This window comes from Amborella trichopoda, chromosome 6 (assembly GCF_054954075.1).
Source record: "Amborella trichopoda isolate Santa Cruz 75 chromosome 6, AtrichopodaSantaCruz75HAP2 v2.0, whole genome shotgun sequence".
Lineage (NCBI taxonomy): Eukaryota > Viridiplantae > Streptophyta > Magnoliopsida > Amborellales > Amborellaceae > Amborella > Amborella trichopoda.
Window position 1 is genome coordinate 14952325 of NC_142341.1, and position 15667 is coordinate 14967991.

At 36.1% G+C, this 15667-nt stretch overlaps 1 protein-coding gene across 1 annotated transcript; it reads left to right on the top strand.

Annotated features, from left to right (window-relative positions):
- The first annotated feature begins 332 nt into the window (after window positions 1-332).
- LOC18438229 (ER lumen protein retaining receptor family protein) lies at window positions 333-14517 on the top strand. Its single transcript, XM_006848418.4, has 6 exons — window positions 333-2075; window positions 3810-4009; window positions 5776-5916; window positions 6010-6090; window positions 8223-8350; window positions 14218-14517. The coding sequence occupies exons 1-6, from the start codon at window positions 1844-1846 to the stop codon at window positions 14261-14263; spliced, it is 828 nt and encodes a 275-aa protein (XP_006848481.2). The 5' UTR covers window positions 333-1843; the 3' UTR covers window positions 14264-14517.
- The last annotated feature ends 1150 nt before the right edge of the window (window positions 14518-15667 follow it).

A 15667-nucleotide genomic window follows, 5' to 3' on the forward strand; every position in this document is an offset into this window, starting at 1 on the left:
ATAAGTGCTAATAGATCCGCAAGATCTTTACTATTTTTAAATTTTAAATTTCATTGTAGGCGTTGGAAATTGATTTTAAAGCCATCATAGAGATTGTTCTTGTTGGAAGTGCTTTCGACACGAGGATTTGAATGCTTTCGTAAAGCTTAGGGCCAGTTTGGATACATTCAAAACTGAAATATTATTGAATTGCAATTCAAATATCTTGTGAAATGGACTTTGACCATTCGGACGAGTGCTTGATTTTTGCCATCTTTTTAGGTCGAAAGAAAAAAAAATTCCATACCAAAAATTACCATTCAAAAAATTTAAAATTAGACGTGAATTTTTTCAAATAAAAGTGCGGCCTTTTCCCTCGTCTCCTTCCGCACCTCTTCTGCTCTCTCTCGCTTCACTTTCTCTCAACCCTCTGTGCTCCCTAACTCCTCGTCTCTATGCTCTCTCTCACCTCTCTACTCTCAGTGACAAAGCCCTCTCTCTCTCTCTTTTTTTTTTTGACAAAGTTTAGAACTTATTGATAGCAAAGCAGGTTACAATATAGCAGCACCAAGCCCTCTCTCTCTCTCTCTCACAGTGACAAGGCCCTCTCTCTCTCTCTCCTCTCTCCCTTCTCTGCTCTCAGGAGATTTGGGGTTAGGGTTCGTATCAGTGCTAAGGTTCGATGAATCAGAGCCAGAATCAGGGTTTGGATTAGGGTTAGGATTTTGAGAATGGCCCTCCGATGAAGAAGAAGTGGTTGTGGTTTGAGGAGGAGGAGCGAGAAAGGAGACAACACCATGAAGCTGGCGAGTGAAGGTTTTGGGCAGTTGAGAGAGATCTTCTTTGATGCCCTTTGATGGAGGAGAGGTGGAGTCTATCGTTCATTCTACTGAGGATTGTCAGTCGTCCGTGAAAGGGGAGGCCAGAGACCTTGCAAACCATGACATCTCTCTCTCTCTCTCTATACCTATAAAATCAGAAAGGGAATGGGATCTGAAGGCTCTCTATGTTTTTATCTCTTGAAGAGGATCCGCTCTCTCTCTAAAAGGGGTGTCCAAATTCTCTCTCTAGAAACCCTCTCTCTGTTTCTCAATTCGAGGAGAAGAGGCGAAGCAGAAAAGGGATCTGATAAATGTTTCTTTGCGTTTTGTTTGTTTCGGGGTGCTGGGGCAAAGTGGGCCGCATGGGGCATGCTTCACAACACTTTTGGACTTTTCGACAAATCAATGAAATTAAACATCCAAACACTTTACCGACATAATAAAATAAGATGAGAATGTTTTTCAATTGTGGTGAAAAAATATGCGTTTTGTTCACTGTAATTTTTTTTTTTTCTTTGACATCCAAACTTGCCTTTTAGGCGTCATAAAAACTACATCCAAGACCACAAAACGTAACCTAAGGTACCATAGCTCGAGTGCAGGGCTAGGTTTGGGCCACGACCACAACTGAGCCAGGCCAGACTCTATTTTATTTAACAAGGCCCAACCTGGTAGGGCTAGAACGGGCCCACGGTCCGAGACCCAGGCCTTAGGTTCGGCCCGGCTTAGGGGCTAGGCCAGTTCTTTTTAAGTGTTCAGAGGATATTGCGGCCCCCCTCCGACTTGCACACGTGTCACTGTGCCATTGGCTGGTTGCCCAACCCTACAAATTACGCAATTCAATAAAAAATTTAAGACAAACGGTACGTACCTCTCTCTCCCTGCATGCCGCAATCGTGTCTCATCGCACAGCTCCACTCTCCATCTGCAGCCACCAGACCTTCCTTTCTCTCTCTCTCTAAACCTAGGGTTTCTTCTTTCTCTTTCTATAACATTGCCTCATCTCTGAAACTTCATCTTGTTTTCTTGTTCTTGAGAGAGGAATGGGGCGAAGCAAGAACCAGAGGAACCCTGTGAATGTGTTGTTTGGATGGGTCAGACGGCAATCTGTTAAGGTTAAGTCCTTTTTGGGCGTGACCGCTGCTCTTTTTTCCCTATTTTTCTTGTGGCTCCTGGTTCGCGACCATGATCACTTGTTCGTGGCTGCTGAAATCGTTCATGCAATTGGGATCGTGGTCCTCATCTATAAGCTCACCAGGCAAAAGACTTGTTCTGGTAAGCACTTTTTCCTCCTCTGCTTTTGTGTTTTTAAGCTTTTGAAATAAGCATTTATTAGGATTTTTTGCCAGTTTCTATTGAGCGGGAAATGTGCTCTGTTTGATGAAGCTTTCGATTATGTTCTGAATTTTTTTTAATTTTTTTTTGAGCAAGTTAGGTGGTTACTGATTTATGGAGAATGGGGATTGGCAGTTTGTTATTGGTTGAAGTAAATTGTTTTTACATATTTTATTTTAGTCTATCTTGTCATATCAGGAAAATAAGTAGCTTGCAAGGAAAAGTAAAGATCTGATTTTTGGATGTGATTTCTATAGATATTGGTATACTCTTGATTTAAAATAAGAGATAATCATCCTAATTGAAGTAATTTTCCTGAAAACTAAATCGTGTTCTGATCTTTTCTCTGAAACGTTTAAAAATGTACATTAATTTATTTTCCAAATTTTGAATTGCAGTAAAACCATGGCGTGGGTATGTTTGTTGTTGTTTCTCTCTGTATTTTTTTGACTGGTTATATAAGAGAAATTTATCTAGCTCGATTCACATTTATCTTTGTTGTTTTAAAAATATAGTTTTATTGCATAGGCCACGTACAGGTTTCACATTACAATAGAATTGGGTTCTATTTTTTAATAACAATATGTACTTCTCCACTGTGTTGGAAATTTTGAATCAACAGCTCACCTATGCTTGATTACTTCACTAGAAGTGCCTAGTTGACATTTACTCCTTTTACGTCTTGACTTGATATTATCATGAAGGATTCTGATACAATTGATGTTCATGCCATTATTTCTTTATACTACAGATGGATTTTTGCAAGTATACAAAAAGAAATTGTACTTTACGTGATTGGAAAAACATAATATGATCCACTTGGTTGTGATATAAAAAAAACAACATAACCTTGTCGATTATCCTCATCAAATCAATGAGTTGTATGGTGATGGTCTGATGGAGGGAAGTGGGGCATATAGATGAGTTTATGGAGCGTGGTGGGATCCACTCGTTCCATCACCGTCCAACTTGTTGATGAGATGGTCATAACATGGGTCCGATCCGGATGTTAATATGACCATATGGATCATATAACACGGTCATTACATAGTGGGCCTCTAATCTCTACCAGCAGATTTAGTAGCCTTGAGCATTAATTGTTATGGAAGACATCATCATCAGAGCCTTTTCTTAACTATTTGGGGTCAGCTGCACGAATCTTGGTTTCGCCATTCTGATCTATCAAGGGGCATAATCCTAAGTGAGGCCATAAGTCCCCCTATCTTTTCTCACTACTTTCAACCATATTCTTTTGACCCTTACCCTTTTTGAGCCTTCTACTTGAACCAATTGCTGCAGAGATATTTTCTTGTAATTTCTGGCTTTTGAAACTCCTCGACCATTCACTAGCAATATGGTTTACATTTTTCAATTTTTTTAATGAGGAAATAATCTTTTATCTAGTGTAGTGCTGGAGTTTCTTTAGTCTTGGAACCCCAATAACAACAAGTATGACCAGTTTGTTTCTCTATTTCCCATGTTATTATTGAGAAACTGTTGGATCTCTCATCTCATAGTGTGTATCATCTTTCACTAGCTAACAATGTTTTTGGCCTTGATGTCAAACTTGCCTTGTTTGATTTTTGACATGTTATATAGTAAATACATATGAAAGATTCAATTGTTCCCATTTTTACGTTTCAAATGATTTATGTTGCTATTTTAAATGTTCAGGCCTTTCATTGAGGTCACAGGAACTCACTGCTATATTTCTATCGGCAAGATTATTCTGCAGCGTTTTCTTGGAACATGACATTCATACTGTTCTTGATACTGCTACTCTGATCGCTACTCTTTGGGTTGTCTATATGATACGATACAAGTTGAACACAACCTACAACAGGGAACTGGACAACTTGCCAATACATTATATGGTATGAGTTCTTTATGATGTATTCAGTTGAGAGGTCAATGCGTGTTGTCAAATTGTGTTGGCATTATTCAGTGAATCACCACTCATCTACTTCAGATATCTCATTATTTTTCTGTTAAATGTGCTGCCCTCTATTTTCAATTCTAATTCAATCAGTTCACCGAAAAACTATGCAAAGAGCATAGTAGGAGAATGCAACTTGCACCAACGTTTAAGATGAGTTTGGAACAAGCATCTTTAATGACTGTATGTGTTGATGAACTAATTGTCTATTACCTTTAGGAGATGCTGCAAATATCTCTGTGAACTTATTCTCTTTTGGTAAGGTTGTGTTTTGAGCCAAAACCTGTTTGTTGAGACAGAGTGCTCCATATGCCTAATGATTTATTCTAAAGGTATTATTATTTTGCCATTTTGTTCCAATGGAATAATTAGGTTTGATTCGCGGTACACAAACAATAATATCTGAAACTATCATAGTTCCCTCGAGCAAATCTTGAATCATAGTAATTCACGTCTTAGGAAGTGAAGCTAGAATTGGAGCCATTCAAGCTGACTGGTTCATGATATCATTACATCATATGAGCTGCATAAATGTCCCATAATGTGTGATGCGTGTTTTTTTTTCTCTACAAGTATCCTATTTCAGTTCTTACCATGTGCATAGTAGTTCTCAATATTTCATTGGTTTCTTCTATAGGTCCTGGATTTGTTTTTTGAAAAATTAGGTTGAATCAGCAGATCATAGCTAATAACAGTTTCATACGGTCGCACCATAGGATGTGAAGCTAGAATTGGGGCCGTTTGAGCTCTGTCGTTCATGATGTTCATATACTATATGAGCTTCAGAAATGTGCCATCATGTGTGATCAATGTCATCAGAACAGGACCGGTGCTTCAACCAATGAAGGGGTTGTTCCAATCAAAACCAGTCCAAATGGCGGTCAAACCGGTTGAACCTTTTCTTCAACATAAAAGAATTATAAAATGTACTAAAATTTCAAATTTATTTAAAACTAGAAAAACATAAGGTAACCAATGAAAAAGTAGTAAAAAATAAGAAATTGTTTTAAAAATTGTTCTAAAAATTCTAACTAACTTAAATAATTAAATGTTGCATATTAAATTTGAGTCAACTACCATGATAAACATTGCTAAATAATTAAATCTTATATTTTATTTAAGTAAACATTACATTTTATATAATGAATGTTAGATAATTAAACATATTTTGCTTGATTTTTACGTGGTCAAGCTATTTGACCTTCTATTTCTTGAAAGAAGAAAGCAAGATATAGTTTCTTTTTTATCACGGTTTTTAGGTGCAAGCTTTGGCAACAAAAAATTTCCATGTAATCAAGATGAAGAAAAAAAATGGAAAGAAAGAATAAAATCTGGTAAAAAATGGGGCAATAAATTTGAAAGCAATAGAATTTAAGTTTAACTTTCTAAACTTGGTGGTCCAATTGAACTGGCAAAACCGGTGATTGAACTGGTTCAACCAGTCAAATGCGGTTTTGACCAGTTCTGTGTAATTCCCGGTGTAATGCTTGCATTGAACTGGACAAGTTTCTGGTAGTTCGGTCCAGTTTTAATAACTGTGTGTGTGATGCTATGTCTTTTTGTTGATGAGTCTCATGCTTCTGTTCTTACCATTCTTCATGGTGTATTTGATATTTTGTTGTACGTGTATTATTCAGTTCTGTAGAAACTTGAGTAGACCACATGGACATTCTGCTGCTATATTCATAATGCTTATGCTTGCAGGTCGCTGCTTGCGCATTGCTTGCTTTGTTCATCAAGCCTTATACTATACATTACGTCCTCGACAGGTTTCTTTGGGCATTTTGTGTATATCTGGAATCTGTCTCAGTGTTGCCCCAGCTTCACATGATGCAGAAAGCAAAGGTTTATTTGCAATGGGTCTGCTTTTTGTTTGAGTTCTTAACATTGCTACCATCATCTAACATTTCCTTTGAATGTTGAATTGCTTTCTCTCAGATGGTTGAACCATTTACTGCTCACTATGTATTTGCATTGGGTGTTGCAAGATTTTTTGGCTGTGCTCATTGGATCTTTCAGGTAGTACAAGAAATATTTCTGTATTTAATTTACTGAGTTTGTTGAAAATTTGCCTTCTTTTGGCCAAGATAAAAATATATCTTTATCTGGTGACTGCAAATGCTTAATGCATTCAACCATCTTACATTTCTTTCTCTCTAGAAATCTGAATGCGAGATGCCATGCATTCTTTATCATGAAATAAAAGAAAAATATCACTCGGACATGGTGTACAACACCTTTGAAAATATAGGCTTGCTGATAATTTACACATATAAACTTGATGCTGAAGAACTCGTATGGTTGGAATATTTTTCATAGATTTACAAGTTTGGATGTAAATTAAATGATTTCCTCCAATCATCCTCCACGTGGTTGGAGGACGCTGTGGGATTTTTGAAAGGAAAACAGGTCTTTCCTACAATGAATGAGCACCTTTCCTGGTTAATGTGGATCATTTCTGTGAAGTGTGAAAATGTTAAATTTCCTTTCATATTGTTTTTTATATAACATTTCATTTAGTAAAATTATGGGTCTAAATCTCTTCTATGACCATATTAAGTGGGGTATTTCTTTGCAAATTTGTGCTTAATTTTATATGTGGCAATTCTACGAAGACCTCTTTGCTACTTGGGGGAAAAACAGCACAGTATGCGGTCAGACACAGAAAAAAAAAAAAAAACTCTACTTCTGATCAATTGACATTTCGTTTCAAGTTTGGAGTCTTTTTTGAAGAATGACACTCAGTTTCTTATGTGTATTGCTTTCCCACGAAAGCAAGGGCTTGGTGCTTCAAACTAACAATATGTTACATCAGTCAGTGTAGAATTTAGTGATGCCAGTTTGATAGGTTCACATTACAACTAATCACTGCCTTGTAATTCGATGCATCACCATTTGCTCACTTACGTTAACCTTCCCCCTGACAGGGCTGTAATGTCTAGTAGCATTTCTGCTGCAGTCCTTCTTTGCACAAAAACTTCAGGGCCGGCATTCAGGCCTTCAGAGGTGTTTTTCAGCCTAGTTTGCTGGCATTTAGGGCTGGCATGATGTTTCTATGATATGAGTTTGCATCAGTTTCATTTTCTATATTTTCCAACTGTGGGTATTTATTTCATTCCTCCATTAATGGGGCAGGCTCATGTTGTTCTGAAACCTTTTCCTAGTTTTGTTATTTTGCACTCACTTTCTAATAACCGGGTGCCTTTTGACCGCCCAGAGTGTGGTTTGCGCACCATAACATTTTTTGTTTCCTTTTGGAGACTTATGGGACAAAGAAGCTTTTGGCAGCCTATGGGTAAATTTATTTGTTCAAAGTTCATTTGAAATACATGAAGCAGCACGCACTTGGTACCCATTTGAGATAAAATCAACTAAATCTGGAAGGGGGTGTTAGAGATCTTGTATATGGTTATTGATAGTGTCAAATGGGTGATGGTACCATGTTGAAATTATATTCCTGCATATCTGGACAGTACTTTTAAGATTTAGTCTTTTATGGCCACGAATGTTCATTGATTTTGGTGAGGGGACTCTAGGCAAATGTCATATCGCTTGTTGATTTATTTCATGTTGCAGAGATTTTTTATGACTCATTGAGAAAGTTTATCCTCAAACTCTACTTGCCATTAGTCATTGCTAGAAATAACAAGGGTAAACACAGCTTTGGATTTTCATTATGGAAGGTTGAAGCATCACTTGTTTGTGTTGCATTCTTATCATTATAGTGGTGTCTTACACTCCACACCTTACCTCATCTCTTTGCTACTACTAGATCCAACAAAGAAATTTTTTTCCATTGATCATGCAATGATTCAAAAGATGTCAAAGAATATGACTCTAGAAACTTATTTGGTAATTCCTAACCAAACCAAATGAAAAGATAATCTTTAAACGGAGACCTGACATTTGATGGTGCTGGTGTACTCAAACTAGCACCTTCACTAGTCTACGCACAATTATCTAGTTAACAATCCATTCTCAGTGTTTGATGCTGGTGCCTTGTGTTTACACTTGCAATACTTATCTACGGAAATACACTACTGAGTTGCATTGGCAGTTTGCAGCTTAACAAGTACAGTTCAATAGAAAAATATCTTCTGTATCTTATAGTGGGTATGGGCACAGTCCAATTATCCTTCTGCTGATTGCAGGTGATAGCGACAGGGGGCAGGTATATTTTTCTCATTGGAAGTGGCTACTTCTGGCCCCCGATGGTTCTCTTGGCCGAGGTTGTTCAGACCTTCATTTTGGCAGACTTTTGTTATTACTATGTCAAGAGGTAATGTCTTCTCAAATTTGTGATTGAGAACGAGTAGATAAATCACATTCTTGGGACTTTCTTAGCCAGATATTTCCTTGGGAGATTTTCAAAATATTGTGTTCTCTTTTCTTGAATTATTAGGGATATTAGGGGATTTTAAAAGAGGAACTTGACAAAATTGAAAAATCCAAAAAATTGGAGATAATTGAGTAGGAAATGAATTTTGAATTTTGTTATTACCTAAACAAAGATGAGTGATGCTCTCTCGTCCTCTCATATCGCATGATAATGGTTTTATTAAAAATAATTTTTTGTTGTTCCGAGTAAAAGATGATTAACATCTAAATTTCCCTCCATTAATTTAGTTTAATTTTTTTAGTTAAAGATTTCTCAATCTCTTGCTGCATACCATTGAGACTGAAGGGGAGGTTCTATAGGATGTCTGCAAGACCAGCCATGTTTTATAGGATGGAATGTTGGGTGATCAAGAAACAACACATAGGATGAGCATAGCTGAGATGATGATGTTGAGATGGATGAGTGGCAAGACAATAAAGATATATTTTAAAATGAATACATACGAGGGAACTTAGGTGTGACTTCAATGAGCAATAAGATTAGATAAAGGAGACTTAGGTGGGCTGGCAATATCCAATGTAGACCTAATACGATACCGGTCAGGACATGTGACGTGATTCAAGTGGAAGGCTCTAAAAGGGCAAGAAAAAAGCCCAAAAGGATATGAATAAAAGTAGTAAGAAAATATATGGTGATTTTTGGTCTTACTGAGGGTATGACCCTTGATAAAGAAAAAAGGAGGAATAAAAATCATGTAGCCGACTTCAAATAATTGAAATAACGTTTGAATGACGATGATGATGGTGATAATGATTTCTCAATCTCTTTTTTTTTTCTCTATGCCCCTTACTAATCTCATAAAGCCCTTTTTATCTCACATGTTCTATTAGCTTACTCTTTCCCTAATCAAAATAAAAGGAAAAAAGACGTTCTCCTACTATAAGTCGGTGAAAAGTAGAAAATTTCTTACTTCGTACTCAACAACCAATATTATTTCACATTTCTTCCAATTCTGTGTATTTTCCTTAATAACTGATGTTACTTGGCTCTCTCCCTTTAAAATTGGGGTGGAAACTTACTTCCAACCAGTGTAGGAACACACGACCTAGGAGCGGAACCTGGCCCTAGATCGGGCCGGCTAACCCGTCTAGGCTAAAAAATGGTTAAAAAAATAAAACAAATGCAAGAAAATCCCAAAAATATGACAATTATGTTTAAAGTAAAATTAAACAAAATACATCTAAATGAGGTTAAAAAAGTAGTGACAAATAGATTTTGTAAAATCAATTTGGGACCAGGAGTAATTTAGAAATAATTAAAAAAAGAAGGAAAAATGTAAAAATAAGTATTCATGACCAAAACACTTACCAATCTTTGCCACCATGTTAGAAAACATAAAAGACCACGTGACACATTAATTTCTTTTTTTTTGAATTATTAATAATTTTTGTATTTGGTTTTAAATCCTTGGCTTGACCACCAAAACCAGTTCACCCTGTGGGTGGGTCTAGGTCAACCCAGCCGGTTTTGCGAACGGTGCATTCAATGACCTTTCGGCTTTGGCCTAGTGTCAAGATGTATGGTTTGCATGAGGGAGGTCAAAGGTATTATTTATTTTTTGATTGGCACGGGGGTGGGTCAAAGGTCGACCCCTCTCGGGACCCTGGATTGGCGGGACCAGCACTGAGTTATGGCCCTTAATCAAACCAAAGTAGATTTGGTTTTCTTTTTGTCAATTGGGCTTCGCTATGGTGGTAAGGAGGGTACTCTTTTGTGTTCCTTGGGCTTTGGGCATGGTATGATGGTAAGGCATTTATTTTTTTCGTCTAATGTTGAGCCACCACTAGGCTATTAGTCAAGCTCTAAGGCACCAATTTGCCCCATAGGTTTTGGTCTAGTGGTGAGGCATTAAATTTGCATGGTCTAATGGCAAAATATCTAATGAGACATAACGGTTTTAGTCTAATGGTGAGGCATCTCAGTGTCTTATGTGAGCGTTGCATACCAATGAAATAGGAGGGAAAGTTCTATAGGATGGTTATTAAGACCAGCTATGCTTTGTGGAATGTTGGGCAGTTAAGAAACAATATATATATAGAATGAGTGTAGTTGAGATAAAGATGTTGACATAGATGAGTGACAAGACAAGAAAAGATAGAATTCAAAATGTATGCATCCGAACGAATTCAGGTGTGGCTCTAACAGGTGTGGCGCCAATAGGCGATAAGATGAAGGAAAATAGATTTAGGTGGTCTGGTCATCTGTAGCATTGATCTAGAACATCGGTTAGTAGGGGCGATTTGGTTGAACTGGAAGACTCTAATAGGGCAAAGGGAAGACCCATAACGACATGAATAGAAGTAGTGAATAAGGTTCAGATGATGATGATGATGGTGACGCACCATTAGGCTTTTGGTCAAATGAAAGACATCCTTTTTCTCCATTAGGCTTTTGGTTTAAGGCTTCGAGTTTGCATGGTGTAGTGGCAAGCTATCTCCTTTGCATAAGGAAGGTCAAGAGTTAGACAACTAAGTTTGGCCATTACCAAACCATGTAGATGAAAAACCTTCCATTATAGATTTTCTTGGGAAATGTCTTGTTGAAAAATGTGGGGTCTTACCAACGTAGAGATAATGCCTGTATTTATGTAATTGTCATATATATCATTCTTCACCTCTAAAGTCATGGTTTTCTATCTAACTCCCATAAGAAGTTCTTTTAAAAAACATTTCCAGTATTTCTTGTGACTGACATTTTATAAAATTATGAATCAGTTTTTTCATTTGTGTTTTTGTGTGTGTTTACCTCAACGGATTAGGCGCAAATATGTCTTTTCATGATAAAAGAGAATGATCCTATAGAAAAACTGCGTACATGTTGTGCCTTGCAACTTATCCTAGATAACCAATATTTAAAATCAAGATATATCAGGATTATTTATATATAAAAAAGGGTATGTCATTAGTAAAACCGGAGATATGTGGTCATGAGGGTCATCAACATTGATCAACGGTTGAATGGTGATGGATATGGATTGGAGTAACCCAATTTCAAAATATGATTAGGTTTTCGTCATGTAACTGACCTAGGCAAACAGCATTGAACAGTTTTATGGGTTGTTTTTCATTAATTCAATGGAGTTTCATCAGTGTACAGATAAATCATAAGTGGCCTGCAAGTGGAGATTCTTTCGCGTGTAGGAAGCCTTTTGAAATCAGATACGTATTTTGTGGGAAAGCTTTAGATGAAGCCTAGTTTATGAAACAGGAAACGTCCTTGTTTCTCTCTCTTATCGTGTAAGACCTGGGGAACATTTTGTGGAGGTTCTTTTGATTTATTTATATCCTCTTGCCCGTTCCCCTATTTTCCAGCCCTCTGGTTTCTCTCTCTCTTCCTCCAGTACCACTCAGGTCTCTCCTTCAAAGGCACCTTCCCCTTCTTGAGTAGAGGCAGTGGAGAACATTTTAGGTTAGGAAAAGTTGAACTAGAAGAGAGAGAGAGAGAGAGATAGAGATTAAAAGTTGTCGAACTTATACTATTGAGCTAAGGCGTACTTCAAAAATTGATTATCTAGACCTAGAGATGTATAGACATGAAGGAACAAAAAAAAGAGAATTTCAAGTCACAAAAATAATGCATATTGTAACGCATTATATGGACTATCCATTTACAAAACTTTTAGCAATTTATAAATATGCTCAATTCTGCATTATTTTTAGAGCTTTAAATTTCATAATTAAAAGTGACAATAGATTTCTATGCCATTGCAAGGCTTTGCGGTAGTAACTCCATCTTGTGGCAGCACTTTAGACGCACTATAATAGGTTGCAAATTTTCTACATCCTTTTTTTGTTACTCATTTAATCTTCTTATTGTTACAGTTTATATTTTTCTCTCTAGTTTTTGTAGAACTATATACAGGAAGACCCTTTAATCTAAGGTCATAACGAGTGTTTTAAAAATCGGCGAGTCGAACCGGACTCGCCCGGTTCGACTCGAGAACCAGCACAGCCCGTGTCGGGTCCAATACAAAACCAGGAACCGTCCGGTTCTAGAGAAGAACGGCCGGTTCCAATCCAGTTCTGCGTTCTACCCGGTTCCCTCCCTGCACGCGTGCGACACGCACGTGGACGCGTGCGACACGCACGTGGACGCGTGCGACACGCACGTGGACGCATGCGAGACGTGTGAGGTTACCCCAATATTTATACACAAAAATTTTAATTTATATTACATAGGTATTTATATACCAAAGTGGAATACCCATCTTTCGATGTGGGATAATTCTCAAACATCATTAAATGAAAAGAGAATTTAAATATATTCTATTAATTATCAAGTTATAACCACATATGGTGAGGTGGCGTGGTGGTTAAGACCTTTGCTTCTTCATGTGACCTCTCAAGGTCGAGTCCCCCTGTGGGCGTTATAGTTTTTGTTGCATATATTGTATGATTTTTTTTGTAAATAATATAAAACGAATAAAAAAATTAAAAATAAAAAAGTTAATTTTTTGTATAGCAGTTAATTTTTGTTGTATATAGTGGTATAATTATTTTTTTAAATAATATGAAAGGCATAAAAAAAATAAAACATAAAAAGTTTATTCTATTTGAAATCTTCATCTTTTTACTAACAATCTCTTTCACTAAATTTATTATAGAAACCTAAAAAAATAAATTTTTGAAAAATTGAAGTGTTATTTCCAAAATTTGTACGCATTTTATTAATGTTTATATTGATAACCAAATCTTTTATTTTATTTATTAATTCTTACATTATAAATCATGTAATGTATTATTTTTCTTATACATTTTAAATTAGATAATATTATAAAATATTTTTAATTTGTTATTATTTGTCTAATAAAATAATTATAAAATGTAAACTAATAATTATAATTTCAGTATATAATATTATAATTAGTTAGGTTTTAATAATTTTGGATTATAGTTAGTTAGGCTGTAATAATTTGGATTTTTTTAGCGGATTAGGGTTTTTCGCCAAAACGAGATTTTAATGGCCATTCTTTCATTGATTAGTGTACTCTTTATAATAGTCCATGTATAATTATATATTTTATTTATGATAATTCTATGATTTTTCTTTTATGTGATGCTAATTTAATGGGTAACGTAAGTTTATACAGGGAAAGAGCATTTCAATATTCACAAATTGATGAAAAAAATGAAAGTTAATAATGTAGTACCTTCATTTCTTATTGGATTCCTAAAAAACAATATTTATAATGAATTTTAATAATTTTTTCGGATTTTTTGAAGCTTTAATCTGACCGATTCAGTCGATTCTCAATCCAGATCGCCGATTCGCCGATCCGGGTTGATATTTAAGATGCCCGATCCGAATCACCGATCCGCTTTTTAAACCATAGGTCACAACCACCCCTTGCCGTGAGATGCAAAATTATGCAGCTAGGTGTGCCATTTTTCTGCACAAAGTTTGAGAAAAAATTATTGAATTTTAGGCGCAGTCAATGGCACACACTAGCTTCTCTATTTGCAAATATCTTAGGGGTGGTTGTAGCTTTCTTGTATTTGGGTGAGTGGTGTTATTTGTATTGTCTTTTTTCACTTAGGCTTATAATTGGATCTATTCTTGGGCTTTGTCTTTGACATTGACTTGTCAACTAGTGATTAGCATTAAAGCTAATCAACCTATGAGGTAATCACTTTTGAAATCATGGAAACTCTTTTTCTATTTTTCTTCAAATTGCTTGCAGTTGGGCAACCTTTTTTTTTTTGCTACTCAAAACTTACAAATCACCATTTTTCTTGTCCTTTCTACAGTGTGATGGATGGTCAATTATTGGTGAGGCTTTCTTCAATGGTTTAAAGGCTGGAACCAGATATGCTAAGGTTATTAATATATATATACTGCTTCAAAAGTTGTTATTTTGTGGCACACTATGTTGCTTTATTTAAAATCAGTGATGCTAAGAAGAATTCTTTGTTTTTTTGTGCGCCTGTGCTCTGAATTATACTTGCATTGGCATGAGGTAAAGGAAATGAACGGTTGATTGGGGGCCTGGTTGCATTTGGGGGGATCTGGTCCATCCATTCTAATGATATTATCTGGAACTTAACCTACCTGCATTAGCATCCAAATGATTTGGAGAGGCTGTGCAGTGTGTACCCTCATAGAGCATGGTTTTTTTTTTCTTTCATTGGTCAAATATCAACCGAGGTTACAAATATAAAACGGCCAGTGTAGGTTGAGTGCATGGAAATGCCATGTGCGTGAGCGCATCAAGATTTGTCTATTTTTGACAGATTTGGTGGTCCCCTGTGGCTAATTGTACATTTGGTTCTTCAACTGTAATCACTATATTTTAGCTGGATTTATTTGACCCCAAAATTCATTGATCATCCTTATTCATCTTATAGGTGTCAACTTAAGAAAATGTTTTGGAGTTAAAAAAATGAGCATGTATGCTATGCTCCCGAGGGAGCATAGTTTGCTTCTACTCCCTCAGTCATAAGATTTCTTAGGACGATTTTTTTAATCTGAAATTTTGGAATTACTTGATATTAGATGATTATTCTAAACAAGAAATAAATAAAAAAAAGATTTTTGACATTTTTAACGCTTAGATCTCACCATCTAAAATTGGATGGTCTTTATTCGATCTCGAGACAGCACTATACCCAGACGGTACGATTAGGAATATTATTTTATTGTGGTTAATCTATGGGCCGAAGAGGTTATATCCAAAAAAAAATAAAGTCATAAAATTAATTCAAGGTGATGTTTTACCCGACGGACTAAATGTATATTCTATTCCTATGGTGTAGAATATCTTTTGGCAAAAAAACAGTGGCCCTCCGAGATCGACTTTGGACCTTTGAATCGTCCTCCATGATCAGATCCAGGGTTCTACGAATTCAAAATTAGTTTTCTATTTTTTGATTGATGATGAAGGAAACTAAGATGATTTGGAAAATTTAGATCACGAAAAATTGCTAACCGGGTGTTTTGACCTAGGGTGAGGTTTGTATAAGGTGTGAACCTTATACTATTGAAGTAAGGTATATCTCAAAACTATGCTGAAAATGCAGTTTTGGTGCCGCAAAGCCTTGATATAAAAATTTATTATTGCCCCCAATTATAAAATTAGAGTCTAGAAATGGTGATGACCAAGCATATCAATAAACACTTGAAAATCTTGAAAATGGACGGTCTTGAAAATGGACGGTCTAGATAATGTGTTAGAAGAAGAACTAGTTTTAGGACTAGAAA

Coding starts and splice junctions, on each gene's coding strand:
- LOC18438229 (XM_006848418.4), top strand. CDS start 1,844: ATGGGGCGAAGCAAGAACCAGAGGAACCCTGTGAATGTGTTGTTTGGA. Junction 2,076..3,809: donor CAGGCAAAAGACTTGTTCTG/GTAAGCACTTTT, acceptor TTAAATGTTCAG/GCCTTTCATTGAGGTCACAG. Junction 4,010..5,775: donor ACTTGCCAATACATTATATG/GTATGAGTTCTT, acceptor TTATGCTTGCAG/GTCGCTGCTTGCGCATTGCT.